At 43.1% G+C, this 14433-nt stretch overlaps 1 protein-coding gene across 1 annotated transcript; it reads right to left on the reverse strand.

Annotated features, from left to right (window-relative positions):
- Nucleotides 1-2540: 2540 nt before the first annotated feature.
- LOC124036571 (ubiquitin-associated domain-containing protein 1-like) lies at nt 2541-11859 on the reverse strand. The gene is given in 11 exon segments (XM_046351295.1): nt 2541-5831; nt 5960-6080; nt 6083-6103; nt 6530-6616; nt 6910-7183; nt 7422-7530; nt 9786-9888; nt 10261-10368; nt 10583-10656; nt 10922-11042; nt 11419-11859. Coding segments are annotated over 11 exon segments (1272 nt in total). The 5' UTR covers nt 11557-11859; the 3' UTR covers nt 2541-5715.
- Between the last annotated feature and the right edge of the window lie 2574 nt (nt 11860-14433).

Raw genomic sequence — 14433 nt, forward strand, 5'->3', positions numbered from 1 at the left:
GGTGTAGCTCAACCCTCAGCAGCACAGTCTCTCCAGCAGCACAGCACCCCCTCCTTCGCGGTGTAGCTCAACCCTCAGCAGCACAGTCTCTCCAGCAGCACAGCCCTCAGCAGCACCGTCTCTCCAGCAGCACAGCCTCCTTTGCTTTGTAGCTCAACCCTCAGCAGCACCGTCTCTCCAGCAGCACCCCCTCCTTTGCGGTGTAGCTCAACCCTCGGGAGCACCGTCTCTCCAGCAACACAGCCCTCAGCAGCACCGTCTCTCCAGCAGCACAGCCTCCTTTGCTTTGTAGCTCAACCCTCAGCAGCACCGTCTCTCCAGCAACACAGAGACAATAAACACACTGTATTGGTCTTGCTGGTACCTTCAAACCAAAACGCATGAAACGTGGTGGGGAAAATATGTTCTAACTTTTTCTTTGTCAACATGAGCCCTGTGTTGTATAATGCTGAACCATTGACCAATAGTGTCTTCTCGTGGTGCTTTCTGAGAGTGAGTCACACGTGAACTGGTGGGCAGGATTGTAAAGTAAGTAGTCTCTGATTCACTCAGACACTAACTGCTAGGCTGTTCAAGCCTCAAGCCACCCAGTCCAACAAACAAGGTCACACCACCTTATGGAACAGTAGCATCTATCCGAAATTGACTCAGGTAGCCTACTTCCTTGACAGGATGGAAAGGAACTGTAAAGATGCTGTTGTATTTCAGAAGACAATGAAACACAAAATTTGACCTCTCTCGCATCAGTTAAATTCAAAAGCGTTTAATTGGTACTACATTTGAGAAGTGATGTTACAAAGCTTTTCACATTTTCCACAGGTGAGAAGTGAACAAATTCACATGAATATGACACGGAGTGAGAAACTAGATCAGGTCCCGGTTTCCCAAAAGCATCTTAAGGCCACATTCATTGAACTTAGCCTTAAAGCTGCAATCAGCAGTAGACACAAAAAGTGGCCTCCTCACCACTGGTTCAGGTAAAAGCTGAGGGATCAAAGGGATGGGGCTGGAGAACTGTAAGGACTGATCATACATGATATCAAAATTAGAGTTTTAACAACATTTTGAGGCTATATAGTGTTTGTTTAAATGTTCATTGTTTACAAATACTGGTGTAAAACAAGCTTATATTTTGGTTCTGATGGGGTATGACAGTTTATCTAAGGTCATGAGGCATTTATGAATTATATTATTCAAGAATTAATGGGTACATATCAACTTCTAAGTCCAAAAATGGATGCAGCAACTGCTGATTGCCCTAACCTTTGATGCTTGCAGATCTGAAACGGTCTGGATAAGCATAACCAGTGTAGTAGTGGTGGAGTTCCACCATATTGCCTACTCCTTAAGTATTAGAAAACATGCTAAGGTCAGATCCACGTACTGGTTAGTACCAAGGGCGTAGGGGTAGGGAGCATATTGGGACCAACTGCAAGACAAGAGTTTGGCAAACTGAGAGGAGTAAATGAATGACCAGACAAATACCATATACCAAGTACCTGTGCTACTTGTCAGGTGTCAGTGCTGTTATCCAATCAACAGACAACAGAACAATCAGGTGCCAATGCAGTTACCTAATAGAAAAGACAACAGAACAGTGAGTGCTTTTACTTAATCAACAGAACTGTCAGGTGTCAGTGTTGTTCCCTAATCAACAGAACTGTCAGGTGTCAGTGTTGTTCCCTAATCAACAGAACTGTCAGGTGTCAGTGTTGTTCCCTAATCAACAGAACTGTCAGGTGTCAGTGTTATTCCCTAATCAACAGAACTGTCAGATGTCAGTGTTGTTCCCTAATCAACAGAACTGTCAGGTGTCAGTGTTGTTCCCTAATCAACAGAACTGTCAGGTGTCACTGTTGTTCCCTAATCAACAGAACTGTCAGGTGTCACTGTTGTTCCCTAATCAACAGAACTGTCAGGTGTCACTGTTGTTCCCTAATCAACAGAACTGTCAGGTGTCACTGTTGTTCCCTAATCAACAGAACTGTCAGGTGTCACTGTTGTTCCCTAATCAACAGAACTGTCAGGTGTCACTGTTGTTCCCTAATCAACAGAACTGTCAGGTGTCACTGTTGTTCCCTAATCAACAGAACTGTCAGGTGTCAGTGTTGTTCCCTCATCAACAGAACTGTCAGGTGTCACTGTTGTTCCCTAATCAACAGAACTGTCAGGTGTCAGTGTTGTTCCCTCATCAACAGAACTGTCTGGTGAGAACACTGCTTTAGTGAAGACACATTAAGTAGCACAGGCCAGTGATGTCAGATTTTTGCTTAATAAATGCTATTAGTGGTGCCATAGTAAAAATGTCAATATGTTTCAACATTAGATAACCTACAGCATAGTCTGGGCTGGCTAATGCTAGAACAGAATGGCATCCAGGCTATAGATTGTTTTTTTTATAGATGTGAAACAGTCTCCTCGGTATGAAATGCATTGAGCACCTATGATACTTTCTCTCTCTCGTTAACAGGTCCACACTATCTAAGGGAGATTAAAAGTTCCCCCCATTTCAGGTAAACAAAGCACAGGATTCAAAAGAAAACAGCAACAGAAATGCTTTTAATGTAATTGTGATTTGAATGACAGTAGCCCCGAGGGCGAGGCTAGTCGGTTTAACAGAATGAGAGAGTATATTGCATAGGTTGTTAATACCGGACAGTATAGTATGGAAACCCAGTAAAAACAATCCAACTGCCAAGATGACTCTCACACACTAAAATACCCCTTATTAAGCACTGATCAAAGACCAATCTAGCCTTTCAGCTCCTGATGGTTGAAGTTTGTACTTAGAGTCTTCTACCTTTCAGTCTCTGCAGTTGGGAAATACATGATTTGATATTGGCTTACTATGAAAAAACAAAAACGGGCCATGTTGTTATAACAAATAACACTAGTCATGATAGAAAACTTTGCCACAGCATCCTAGACCTGTATACAGAAAGGCAGCCAATGTCGTCTTCTCCCCCTCCATCTATACAAATGCTTTGAACATTCAAAAATGCTACATTGCTCGACAGATCCGTGACCTGCTAGTGAAAAACGTATTTTCTGAAAATGTGTATAGATCTATTTTGTAAAGAATTGTAATTCAATAACTTGAAGTGCAAATTTCAGATTCTCTAAAATGTAATATTAATAAGAGCAAGTAACTATTTTGGCTAAAATATAAATAAACACACAATTCAAGCAAATACTTCTCCATTAAAAAAACATTTAAATAATTGTCAAATATTGCATTTTACCAAACCATACTTAGTGACGCTCTGTTCAATAAGCCAGGTTATCATGGATCAGTTAAAGCCTTAAGTCAAATTGTTGCACAACAGGAGTAGAGATTTGCCTCATGGTGGCATAGCTAGAAAAAAACAGCCTCCCTGAGCAAAGTCACATCAACACTACAATTCAAATATTGAATAAAACACTCAAAGCTTGGCAAAACACACCATGCATCCTTCATGTTCTTCTTTTAGATTCAATTCACAATGAAAACAAAGTCTTTGTCCCAAATGGCACCGTAATCCCCAATAGTGCACTACTTTTAACTAGGACCCATAGGGCTCTGGTCAATACCAGTGCACTATTTAGGGAAAGTGGTGCATTTGGGAAGCACACTAGAGCCCCATAAATCAGTCATATTGAATCATATGTAACAAAAGCAGTACTAGTGTTTCTGGGAAGTCACTTACTGTTATTATAAATGACTGTCAAAGGATATAGAATAAACATACAGCCCCACTAACCCATTGCATTTCACACATTCCTAACACTCCAATCAAATATGTATTCTAACAGGTCTACAAAACTCAAGTCCATCTATAGATTCTAGCTATTGCACAACAAGATACTGTATTATTATAGTTTGAACTGGTCTGTCTGGTGACAAGGCAAGTCATCTCACAGTCAATAATAAGTTCATGTTTTGGTTAAACAGCTCACATCTACTTTGCTCTCAAAAGTACAACGGCCCACCACTAGACTAGCAGTTTTACTTAGCTCAGTATACCACTGCATGTAAAATTCTTCAATGCATCGGCTTACATATTGATACCTAGTTTGCTTCATTGCAGGAAGGAATGATATACACCTTCGCATCACTCAAACAGTAACCTTTGAATCATTTATGTGATGTTTGTGGATCAAGCCTCAATTTCCCCTGAAACCTATCATACTGTATTCTGGTCCCAGATCTGTTGTTGCTCTTGCCAGTTCCATTACTCATTGTCAAGCCAAATATGGTTTGAGACAATGAGTTGGCATGATGGCACAAACAGACTGGCACTCAGGCCAACCACACCACCCATTGGCAGAAAATGTATTTCTCAGGAGTTCCAGGAGTAATATTTTGCCTGCTGAAGTGAGCTGTGGTAAGAGTATTGAGAACAGGCGCAGAATCAGAGCACATTGAGAATTTATACATAGGTCTCGAGATAAAGCAGGACCAAAGACCATTATTACACAGACTTGACTTCACAGACACTAAAAAGACAGCGTATAATACTTTTCTAAAAATAGGCAACAAAAAAGTAGCAGTTAAATAAATATTTGGGAGAAGCACAAAGAAAATGTCCTCCTTTACTTTTCCACATCTTTGAGTAGTGACTCACAGCAGGTTCCCAAAGTTGAACAGAGTGAAAGGTGAAGTGTCTGACCACCCACATCTAACTGGGGTGCTTTCATTAGTGCCAGTGTAGTAAAACATTTTACAATGAAAACAAGAATTTCTATTGGACAAATTCAGATAGGCCCTTCCCCGTTTTAATCCATTTGCTTCCTACTTAAGACACCCCTGTACCTCTAAACTCTACTGACGGTGATAAGCACAACCGTTGCCCTCTAACATCACCTGGGGCTTAATCATTCAGAAAGATGAACAGTAACAAAACACTCAGATAAAAATACATCATTTAGAACATACATTCTTCTTTGTCAGAGAGAATCCATGTCAGTTCTATATGTTACATTTCTATCTAAATTTAAGTCATTTATTAGAATCTCTTATCCAGAGGGACTTACAGTAGTGAGGGCATACATTTCCATACTGTTACCCTGTGGGAATGTTGCAGATGGTGCCACACGGGAAACTCTGCAACATTCTGAACCTTTCAACCGTTTGAACACACCCCTGGCTAGTACTGAATCCTGGTTCCCTCGACACACAACAGTTAGGGTGCATGTTCACAGGCAGCCCTCTCTTCAACCAAATGATATGGACTTGACTGCTTGCCCTGAAGTCATTCGCCTTTGATGAAATGTAGTGATTTAAGTAAACAAATGAAACTGTAATTGATATTTAAATATTGCAAAACATACAAAAGCTGATTTTAAAGTGTAAACATTGTTTTGATGCCTGATGGTCATTTTTTTTTTGTACATGGATAAATTTTAAATAAATCATGTAGGTCTTAACTATAAATTGTTCTTATTAAAATGTAAAAAACAATTCTTATAATTCTTATAATCATGTTAACATTGTTCTATTTTCTGTGGTATAAATAGATATATCTGTCACATCTCCATCTTCTGAACTCTTACATTTACACATCTTCTCCGGCTTTGACTTTTCAAGGCAAAAACAATACTTGTCACAGCCGTGCACACACACACACACACACACACACACACACACACACACACGCACCTACATACAAATGCATACGCCTACATACAAATGCACACGCCTACACACAAAACGCACACACAACGTTTGTGCAGTGTCTACGTGCGGTTGAGTGTCTGGAAGATTCTGGAGATCTGCAGCATGACAGGCCCAGTCTCAGGGTCGTTCATCCACTGGGTGCTGTTCAGAGGGTTCTCCAACATGTCCTCAAACGCTGCATAAAGACAAGGGTTTTAGAGACTAACCTGCTGTGTGACCCTACAGTACACACAACAGAAAACATAATCAAATGCTAACACATTAAAAAGCCCCGTGTTTGTGTGTAACAGCTGTCGCTCCTACCCAGCAGTGTTTTGGGGTTGGTGAGGCCCAGCTGGACCACGGGGTTCTCCAGGATGGCCTGGAACAGAGGACTGTTGGTGTCGATGCCCTTATCGAGGTCCTCTGGAGACGGCTTCCTGTCCTGACCCCCAGCAGCCACTCACTCTGCAAACACGTTAACCGATCAGCAACCACTTACTCACAGAGGGACAACAAGATGTTTAGATCAGTTAGTCAACTCCTCTGAAACTAGGATGGTCAATAGAGAATCAGGTCTCTATCCCAATGACAACATGGCCAAAGGGCATGAAAAGCAGTTAAATCATTCCTTCCTCTCTTGTATAAATTAATTTATTCTGCATCTAGAATGTCTCATTGAATACAAGACAAACGCATCATATAGATAGAAGATAGAGTGCTCCTGAAAGACCTAAATGTCATATACTTCATGCTAGCAGATACCTATAGACTTCCAGTCATTGCGCTAAAGGTAGTTAGCATTGGCTCTCGAAACTTCCTTCAAACTGGACAGACATAGAAATGGTATCCACGAGTTCATCTGACTATGGGGAAGTATCCCTTTAAACTTACCGCAGCGTCCTGTTGGTTGTTGTTGACTCTCAGAGCATCGACCACCTCCTTCTCATCAAAACCCATCTCCATTAAAGCAATGACTGCCTGCAGAGTTAGACAGCAAAGAGTCTACTCATTCATATGTGTGAGTTGACAGTTTATATAGTCAATACTTTCATTCCACAAGACATGTCATTCTAACAAGCTTTTGTAACAATATGATCAATAGAGTCTTATCACACCACGAGTCCAATAATCACAACACAGGTAGCATTCAGCAACCGAGTCCATAACTGAACGGCATCACATTACAAACACTTTGTGTAAGCTAGCTACATGTATCAGTGTTAGCTTGGTACATCCCAGGCCAGGCCATTGGGACCCAAAGTGACACTCACCCGTGAGTCGGGCCTGAACTCTCTTTTCCTTCGGATTCTCTTGAAGATCTCAGTGAGCTCATCCTGCCTGGCTCCAGTGACAGCGTCGTCTGTGCTGGTCTGGGAGAGGGTGCGGAGGAGGCTGGGACGGAAGGCGGAGGCAGAGATAGAATGGACCAGGGGGGGAGCTGTGGCCCCAACTGCTCCTGGGGTGTCCTGGCCAGGCAGGGGGGTGTCCACCGTGGGGTCATCTACGTGCTCAATCAGCCACTCCATGGCCTGGGTCACCGACATGCTGCAGGATGGAGGCAGTGAAGGAGGGGCATGGTTAAAACTGTTGTTTCTGTAGTTTCACACTCTTCAGTTCAGATATGGCTCTCTTGTTGTTATTCAAACAACTGGCGATTCTGTATACACTTCACTGATATGACCACTGACCAGTAGCATGGACATAAGAATACACTCGTTGTGTCAGCGATTTTGATGTAGAGTCTGACTCCTGCTGCCGCTAAGTATAATTGATTGTGACTCACTGATTGAGTCTGAGAGCTTTGATGGCTCTGCTCTCAGGGAAACCCATCTCAGTCAGCTGTTGAAGGGCCGTCTCATCCACCCGGTCCTCATCATCCTCATCCAGCATGGCTGACAATCACACACAGACACACATTGTTAGTGAACTGGAATAATAGTATAATACAGTTGTCACTCATGAACAGCCTTGGTCAGTATTCCAAAATTCTGTAGCTGGTCCGTACTCAAAAAGGAGATTCAAGGTTTCTTTTGAGTATTTATTTAATTTAGGGGTAGGTAGAGGGACAAATGTTTCAGCCTTAGTTAGTGTCATTCAAAAGTAACAATATATACTCTTTATATACAGAAGTATGTGAACACCCCTTCAAAATTTGTGGATTCGGCTATTTCAGCCACACCCGTTGCTGACAGGTGTATAACGTCGAGCACACAGCCATGCAATCTCCATTGACAAACATTGGCAGGAGAATGGCTTTAATGAAGAGCTCAGTGACTTTCAACGTGGCACCGTCATAGGATGCCACCTTTCCAACAAGTCAGTTCCTCAAATTTCTGCCCTGCTAAAGCTGCCCCGGTCAACTGTAAGCGCTGTTATTGTGAAGTGGAAACATCTATGAGCAGCAACGGCTCAGCCGTGATGCGGTAGGCCACACAAGCTCACAGAACAGGACCGCAGACTGCTGAAGCGCATAGTGAGTAAAAATCATGTTCTCGGTTGCAACACTCACTACAGAGTTCCAAACTGCCTCTGGAAGCAATGCCAGCACAATAACTGTTCATAGGAAGCTTCAAGAAATGTGATTTCATGGCCGAGCAACCGCACACAAGCCTAAGATCATCATGCGCAATGCCAACCGCCAGCTGGAGTGGAGTACGCCACTGTACTCTGGAGCAGTGGAATCACGTTTCACCATCTGGCAGTTCGACGGAGAAATCTGGGTTTGGCGGATGCCAGGAGAACGCTACTTGCCTCGATGCATAGTGCCAACTGTAAAGTTTAGTGGAGGAGGAATAATTGTCTGGGGCTGTTTTTCATAGTTTTGGGCTAGGCCCCTTAGTTCCAGTGAAGGGAAATCTTAACGCTACAGCATACAATGACATTCTAGACTATTCTGTGCTCCCAACTTTGTGGCAACAGTTTGGGGAAGGCCCTTTCCTGTTTAAGCATGACAATGCCCCCGTGCACAAAATGAGGTCCATACAGAAATGGTTTGTTGAGATCAGTGTGGAAGAACTTGACTGGCCTGCACAGAGCCCTGACCTTAACTGCATCAAACACCTTTGGGATGAATTGGAACGCTGAATGCGAGTCAGGCATAACCGCCCAACATCAGTGCCTGACCTCACGAACGCTCGTGGCTGAATGGAAGCAAGTCCCAGCAGCAATGTTGCAACACCTAGTGGAAAACCTTGCCAGAAGCATGGAGACTGTTATAGCAGCAAGGTGCGGACCAACTCCATTTTAATGCCCATGATGCTGCCACCCCCGTGCTTCACGGTTGGGATGGTGTACTTCAGCTTGCAAGCCTCCCCCTTTTCCCTCCAAACATAACAGTTGGTCAAACTGTTCTATTTTTGTTTAATCAGACCAGAGGACAATTCTCCAAAAAGCACAATCTTTGTCCCCATGTGCAGTTGCAAACCATAGTCTGGCTTTTTTATGCCGGTTTTGGAGCAGTGGCCTTGCTGAGCGGCCTTTCAGGTTATCTAAATATTGGACTGTTTTTTACTGTGGATATAGATACTTTTGTACCTGTTTCCTCCAGCATCTTCACAAGGTCATTTGCTGTTGTTCTGGGATTGATTTGCACTTCTCGCACCAAAGTACATTCATCTCTAGGAGACAGAACGCGTCTCCTTCCTGAGCGGTAAGACGGCTGCGTGCTCCCATGGTATTTATACTGGCGTACTATTGTTTGTACAGATGGAGGCAGTACCTTCAGGCGTTTGGAAATGGCTCCCAAGAATGAACCAGACTTGTGGAGGTCTACAGTTTTTTTTCTGAGGTCTTGGCTGATTTCTTTTGATTTTCCCATGATGTCAAGCAAAGAGGCACAGAGTTTGAAGGTAGGCCTTGAAATACATCCAAAGGTACACCTCCAATTAACTCAAATGATGTCAATTAGCCTATCAGAAGCTTCTAAAGCCATGACATTATTTTCTGGAATTTTCCAAGTTGTTTAAAAGGCACAGTCAACTTAGTGTATGTAAACAATTGCTGGAAAAATGTATTGTGTCATGCACAAAGTAGATGTCCTAACCGACTTTCCTAAACTATAGTTAGTTCACAAGAAATTTGTGGCTTGGTTGAAAAACGAGTTTTAAGGCTAATGTTTTTGGAGTGTAACAGCATCTGCATGTTGTACCATTGGCCTTTTTGAAGAGCTCCACAGCATCAGGATTCAATGCGAGAAGCTTCTGGGCCACTTCAATGAGAGAGACAAGGATTTTCCTAAGTTCCGTCTGAAACTGAAGGAAAATGTACACACATGCACACATAAACAATAATTAATACTCAATTTTTGGACTGAGGTTCATGTCATAACATTGAGAGCATTATCAACTTGCCAGGTCTCCCGTGGGAATGAGGTCTTCTGACCTCAATGGGATTTCCTAATTAAATAAAGGGTTACAAACATAAAATCTTAGCACCAGAAATTTAGAACAGGCTTAATACGACAAACTTCACTCATTTTAACCTGCCTCTGATTATTGTGCAGACCCATGACATTCAGGACTAGTTTAATTTCAGTACAATAGTCAGTGGAACACTCCTCCAGTGCTTTGAACCACGCATTCGGCCAGGTTATTTACAATAGTGTACAATCCTACTGTACATACGTCTCTGATGTTGTGCTGGGTGACAGTGCGGTCAGTGTGGCGGGTGGACAGGCCAGCGGTGGCCTTCAGGATAGCTTCCTTATCTGGAGCCTTGTTATCTTGCTTCTTCTGACAGACAGGGAGGAATCACACAGACAATAATTCCAGACAGTACAAATAGTTAGATGTAATAAGTTTGTTATATTACTTGTCCATGGTTCTATCCATATCAGCAATCTATTAAACATTTCAGTCTGATGAAGGGTGCCTATTTAGTTTCAGCGCTGAGTTAGATAACCCACAAAACAATACAATTAAACGAGAGTAAATAAATCAGTTTTACCTTTTCCTCTGCAGATATATCCGCCATTTTCGGAGGGGGTGGCGGTGGTCTCTTCTTTATCAGTAGAAGAACATCTAAAACCGAAGGAATCACTGTAACTTCCTAGCATAATTTGTTGTTGTATTGATTGTATATCGTTGTCGTTGAATTTTGTGTGACTGTCCTTGTCTATCAGTGTATCAGTGTTTTGTTGCTTGTCATGTTTTGTGTGGACCTCAGGAACAGTAGCTGCTGCTTCTGAAAAAACTAATAGGGAGCCAAATAAACAAATAACACTCACAAACTGTTTGTGGTGAAAATGTAAACATTGAGACAACTTTGTGACCTCCATACGATTACCTTTATCTTTTAAATTTTCATCTGAAACCGTTTTTGTTTCCATGAGGATCCTCTCTGTGGCAGCATGGACAAGTTTGTGGTGTGTGAGTGTTTTGGGGTCTTCAATACTTCCATGTACATACTGAAAAACAATCAAACCTCAACATTATCCCACAGACAGGAACAATTAGCAGTACTTTTACCCTGGTAAAATACTAGCTAGTGTCATAAGCAGTTTGTAATTAGTCATGTATAGGCTAGCTAGACTTACATCAATAGCCAGACTCATTTCGAAAGGTAACAATTATTTCTGCATTACATTGTGGGCATTGTGCCTAGTTTGCAGGTTTAGAGACTAGACAGCTTGCGAGCCAACTTGCTAAATTATAAATAGCAGTGTCTACCCAGTTACTATAAATACGGAACCACTGACAATTTCAACTGGGCCTGCAAACAGCTACAATTTCACCACGGGCAAACACCAATGAGCAAGCAGGAAAATAAACATACAAACATACATGTTTCAAGCACTTCTCTTTGAGTTTTTCAATAGTGGTATCCTCTGTAACTTCTTCCAACCACTCCGTACCCTCCATTGTACAAATATGGATTTTTAATATTTTTCCAGCGAATATCTTCTCTTCTTGCACAAACATAGCTGTAGCCTTGGCGTGTAGCTTGACAGCTACCAGTCCAGTGATGTTGGCTTGATGTTACGGCTAGCTTGCTAACGTTAGCGCGCTAACTGGCGTCTTCGAAAACCAGCGACAACAGTGCAAACGCCTGCACTTTTAATTTTCAGACCATTTTCAGACAGACTGGTCGTAATTCAACGAAATAGCAGTCTCCTGACGTTATTTCGCTAAAAATATTTGTTTACTTTCCTTCAAGAGTCAAGCAGCCAGCCGAAGACCATATTTTGTTGGTAACGATTGACCTCTGAACCCAGGCAACGTAGTGTTGGCCCTGTGCATAGTGGGAGTTGTAGTTAAGTTTACGTCTTAAATCCTTCTTTGCAATATCCTTTTTTGGATGTATACATTTCTAACCATTGATTCTTTAAGAATATAACTTATAAATGCCTTATGAGCTTAGTTCAACTGTTGAACCCGGCAATGAGGATCCCAAAAATCCAATGGCTACCCTGACAATTTGCATTGACCCCCTTTTTATTTGAACTGACTCTCTTGCACTGGCTCTATGCACATACACACTCACACAAATACACACTTTCACAGTCTTCACATAGGCTGATGCTCATCTGTTTATTATCTATACTGATCGCCTAGTAACTTTTACCTCTACCTGCATCAAATCAAATTGAATGAAATGAAATGCTTACTTACAAGCCCTTAACCAACAATACAGCTCAAGAACGAGTTAAGAAAACATTTACTAAATGAACTAGTAAATACAATAACGAGGCTATATACAGGGGGTTCCGGTACAAGTCAATGTGCGGGGTTACAGGTTAGTCAGGTTATTTTGTACATGTAGGTAGAGGTAAAATGACTATGCATAGATAATAAACAGTACATTTAAATAGTCCGGGTGGCCATTTTATTAATTGTTCAGCAGTCTTGGGGGTAGAAGCTGTTAAGGAGCCTTTTGGTCCTAGACTTGGCACTCCGGTACCGCTTGCCGTGTGTGAGCAGAGAGAACACTCTATGACTTGGGTGACTGGGGCCTTTGACAATTTTTTGGGCCTTCCTCTGACACCACCTAGTAAATAGGTCCTGGATGGTAGGAAGCTAGGCCCCAGTGATGTACTGGGCTGTACGCACTACCCTCTATAGCGCCTTACGATCAGATGCTGAGCAGTTGCCATACCAGGCGGTGATGCAACCAGTCAGGATGCTCTCGATGGTGCAGCTGTAGAACATTTTAAGGATCTGGGGACCCATGCCAAATCTTTTCAATCTCCTAAGGGGAAAATGTGTTGCCGTGCCCTCTTCACGACTGTCTTGGTATGTGTGGACCATGATAGTTTGTTGGTGATGTGGACACCAAGGAACTTGAAACTCTCAACCCGCTCCACTACAGCCACATCAACATTAATGGGGGCCTGTTCGCCCTGCCTTTTCCTGTAGTCCACGATCAGCTCCTTTGTCGTGCTCCCATTGAGGGAGAGGTTGTTGTCCTGGCACCACACTGTCAGGTCTCTGACCTCCTCCCTATAGGCTGTCTCATCATTGTCGGTGATCAGGCCTACCAGTGTTGTGTCGTCAGCAAACTTAATGATGGTGTCGGTGTCGTGTTTGGCCATGCAGTCGTGGGTGAAGATGGAGTACAGTGGGAGACTAAGCATGCACCCCTGAGGGGCCCCAGTGTTGAGGATCAGCGTGCAGATGTGTTGTTGCCTACCCTTACCACCTGGGGTCGGCCTGTCAGGAAGTCCAGGATCCAGTTGCAAAGGGAGGTGTTTCATCCCATGGTCCTTAGCCTTAGTGATGAGCTTTGTGAGCACTATGGTGTTGAACGCTGAGCTGTAGTCAGTGAAGAGTATTCTCGCATAGGTGTTCCTTTTGTCCAGGTGGGAAAGGGCAGTGTGGAGTGAGATTGAGATTGCGTCATCTATGGATCTGTTGGGGCAGTATGAAAACTGGAGTGGGTCTAGTGTTTCCGGGATGATGGGGTTGATGTGAGCCATAACCAGACTTTAAAAGCACTTCATGGCTACCGTCGTGAGTGCTTCCTTGGGCATATGTACATAAACTCAGCAAAAAAAGAAACGTCCTCTCACTGTCAACTGCGTTTATTTTCAGCAAACTAAACATGTGTAAATATTTGTATGAACATAACAAGATTCAACAACTGAGACATAAACTGTTCCACAGACATGTGACTAACAGAAATTGAGTAATCTGTTTCTCTGAACAAGGGGGGGGGGGGGGGTCAAAATCTAAAGTAACAGTCAGTATCTGGTATGGCCACCAGCTGCATTAAGTACTGCAGTGCATCTCCACTTCATAGACTGCACCAGATTTGCCAGTTCTTGCTGTGAGATGTTACCCCACTCTTCCACCAAGTCACCTTCAAGTTCCGGGACATTTCTGGGGGGAAATGACCCTAGCCCTCACCCTCCAATCGAACAAGTCCCAAACGTGCCTTATGGGATTGAGATCCGGGCTCTCCGCTGGCCATGGCAGAACACTGACATTCCTGTCTTGCAGGAAATCACACACAGAACGAGCAGTATGGCTGTTGGCATTGTCATGCTGGAGGGTCATGTCGGGATGAGTCTGCAGGAAGGGTACCACATGAGGGAGGAGGATGTCTTCCCTGTAATGCACAGCGTTGAGATTGCCTGCAATGACAACAAGCTCAGTCTGATGATGCTGTGACACACCGCCCCAGACCATGACGGACCCTCCACCTCCAAATAGATCCCGCTCCAGAGTATAGGCCTTGGTATAACGCTCATTCCTTCGACGATAAATGTAAATCCGACCAACACCCCTGGTGAGACAAAACTGCGACTCGTCAGTGAAGAGCACTTTGTTCTGGTCCAGCGAGTGTATGTTTGTGTGTGT

This window comes from Oncorhynchus gorbuscha, linkage group LG05 (genome assembly GCF_021184085.1).
Source record: "Oncorhynchus gorbuscha isolate QuinsamMale2020 ecotype Even-year linkage group LG05, OgorEven_v1.0, whole genome shotgun sequence".
Taxonomy (NCBI): Eukaryota; Metazoa; Chordata; class Actinopteri; order Salmoniformes; family Salmonidae; genus Oncorhynchus; species Oncorhynchus gorbuscha.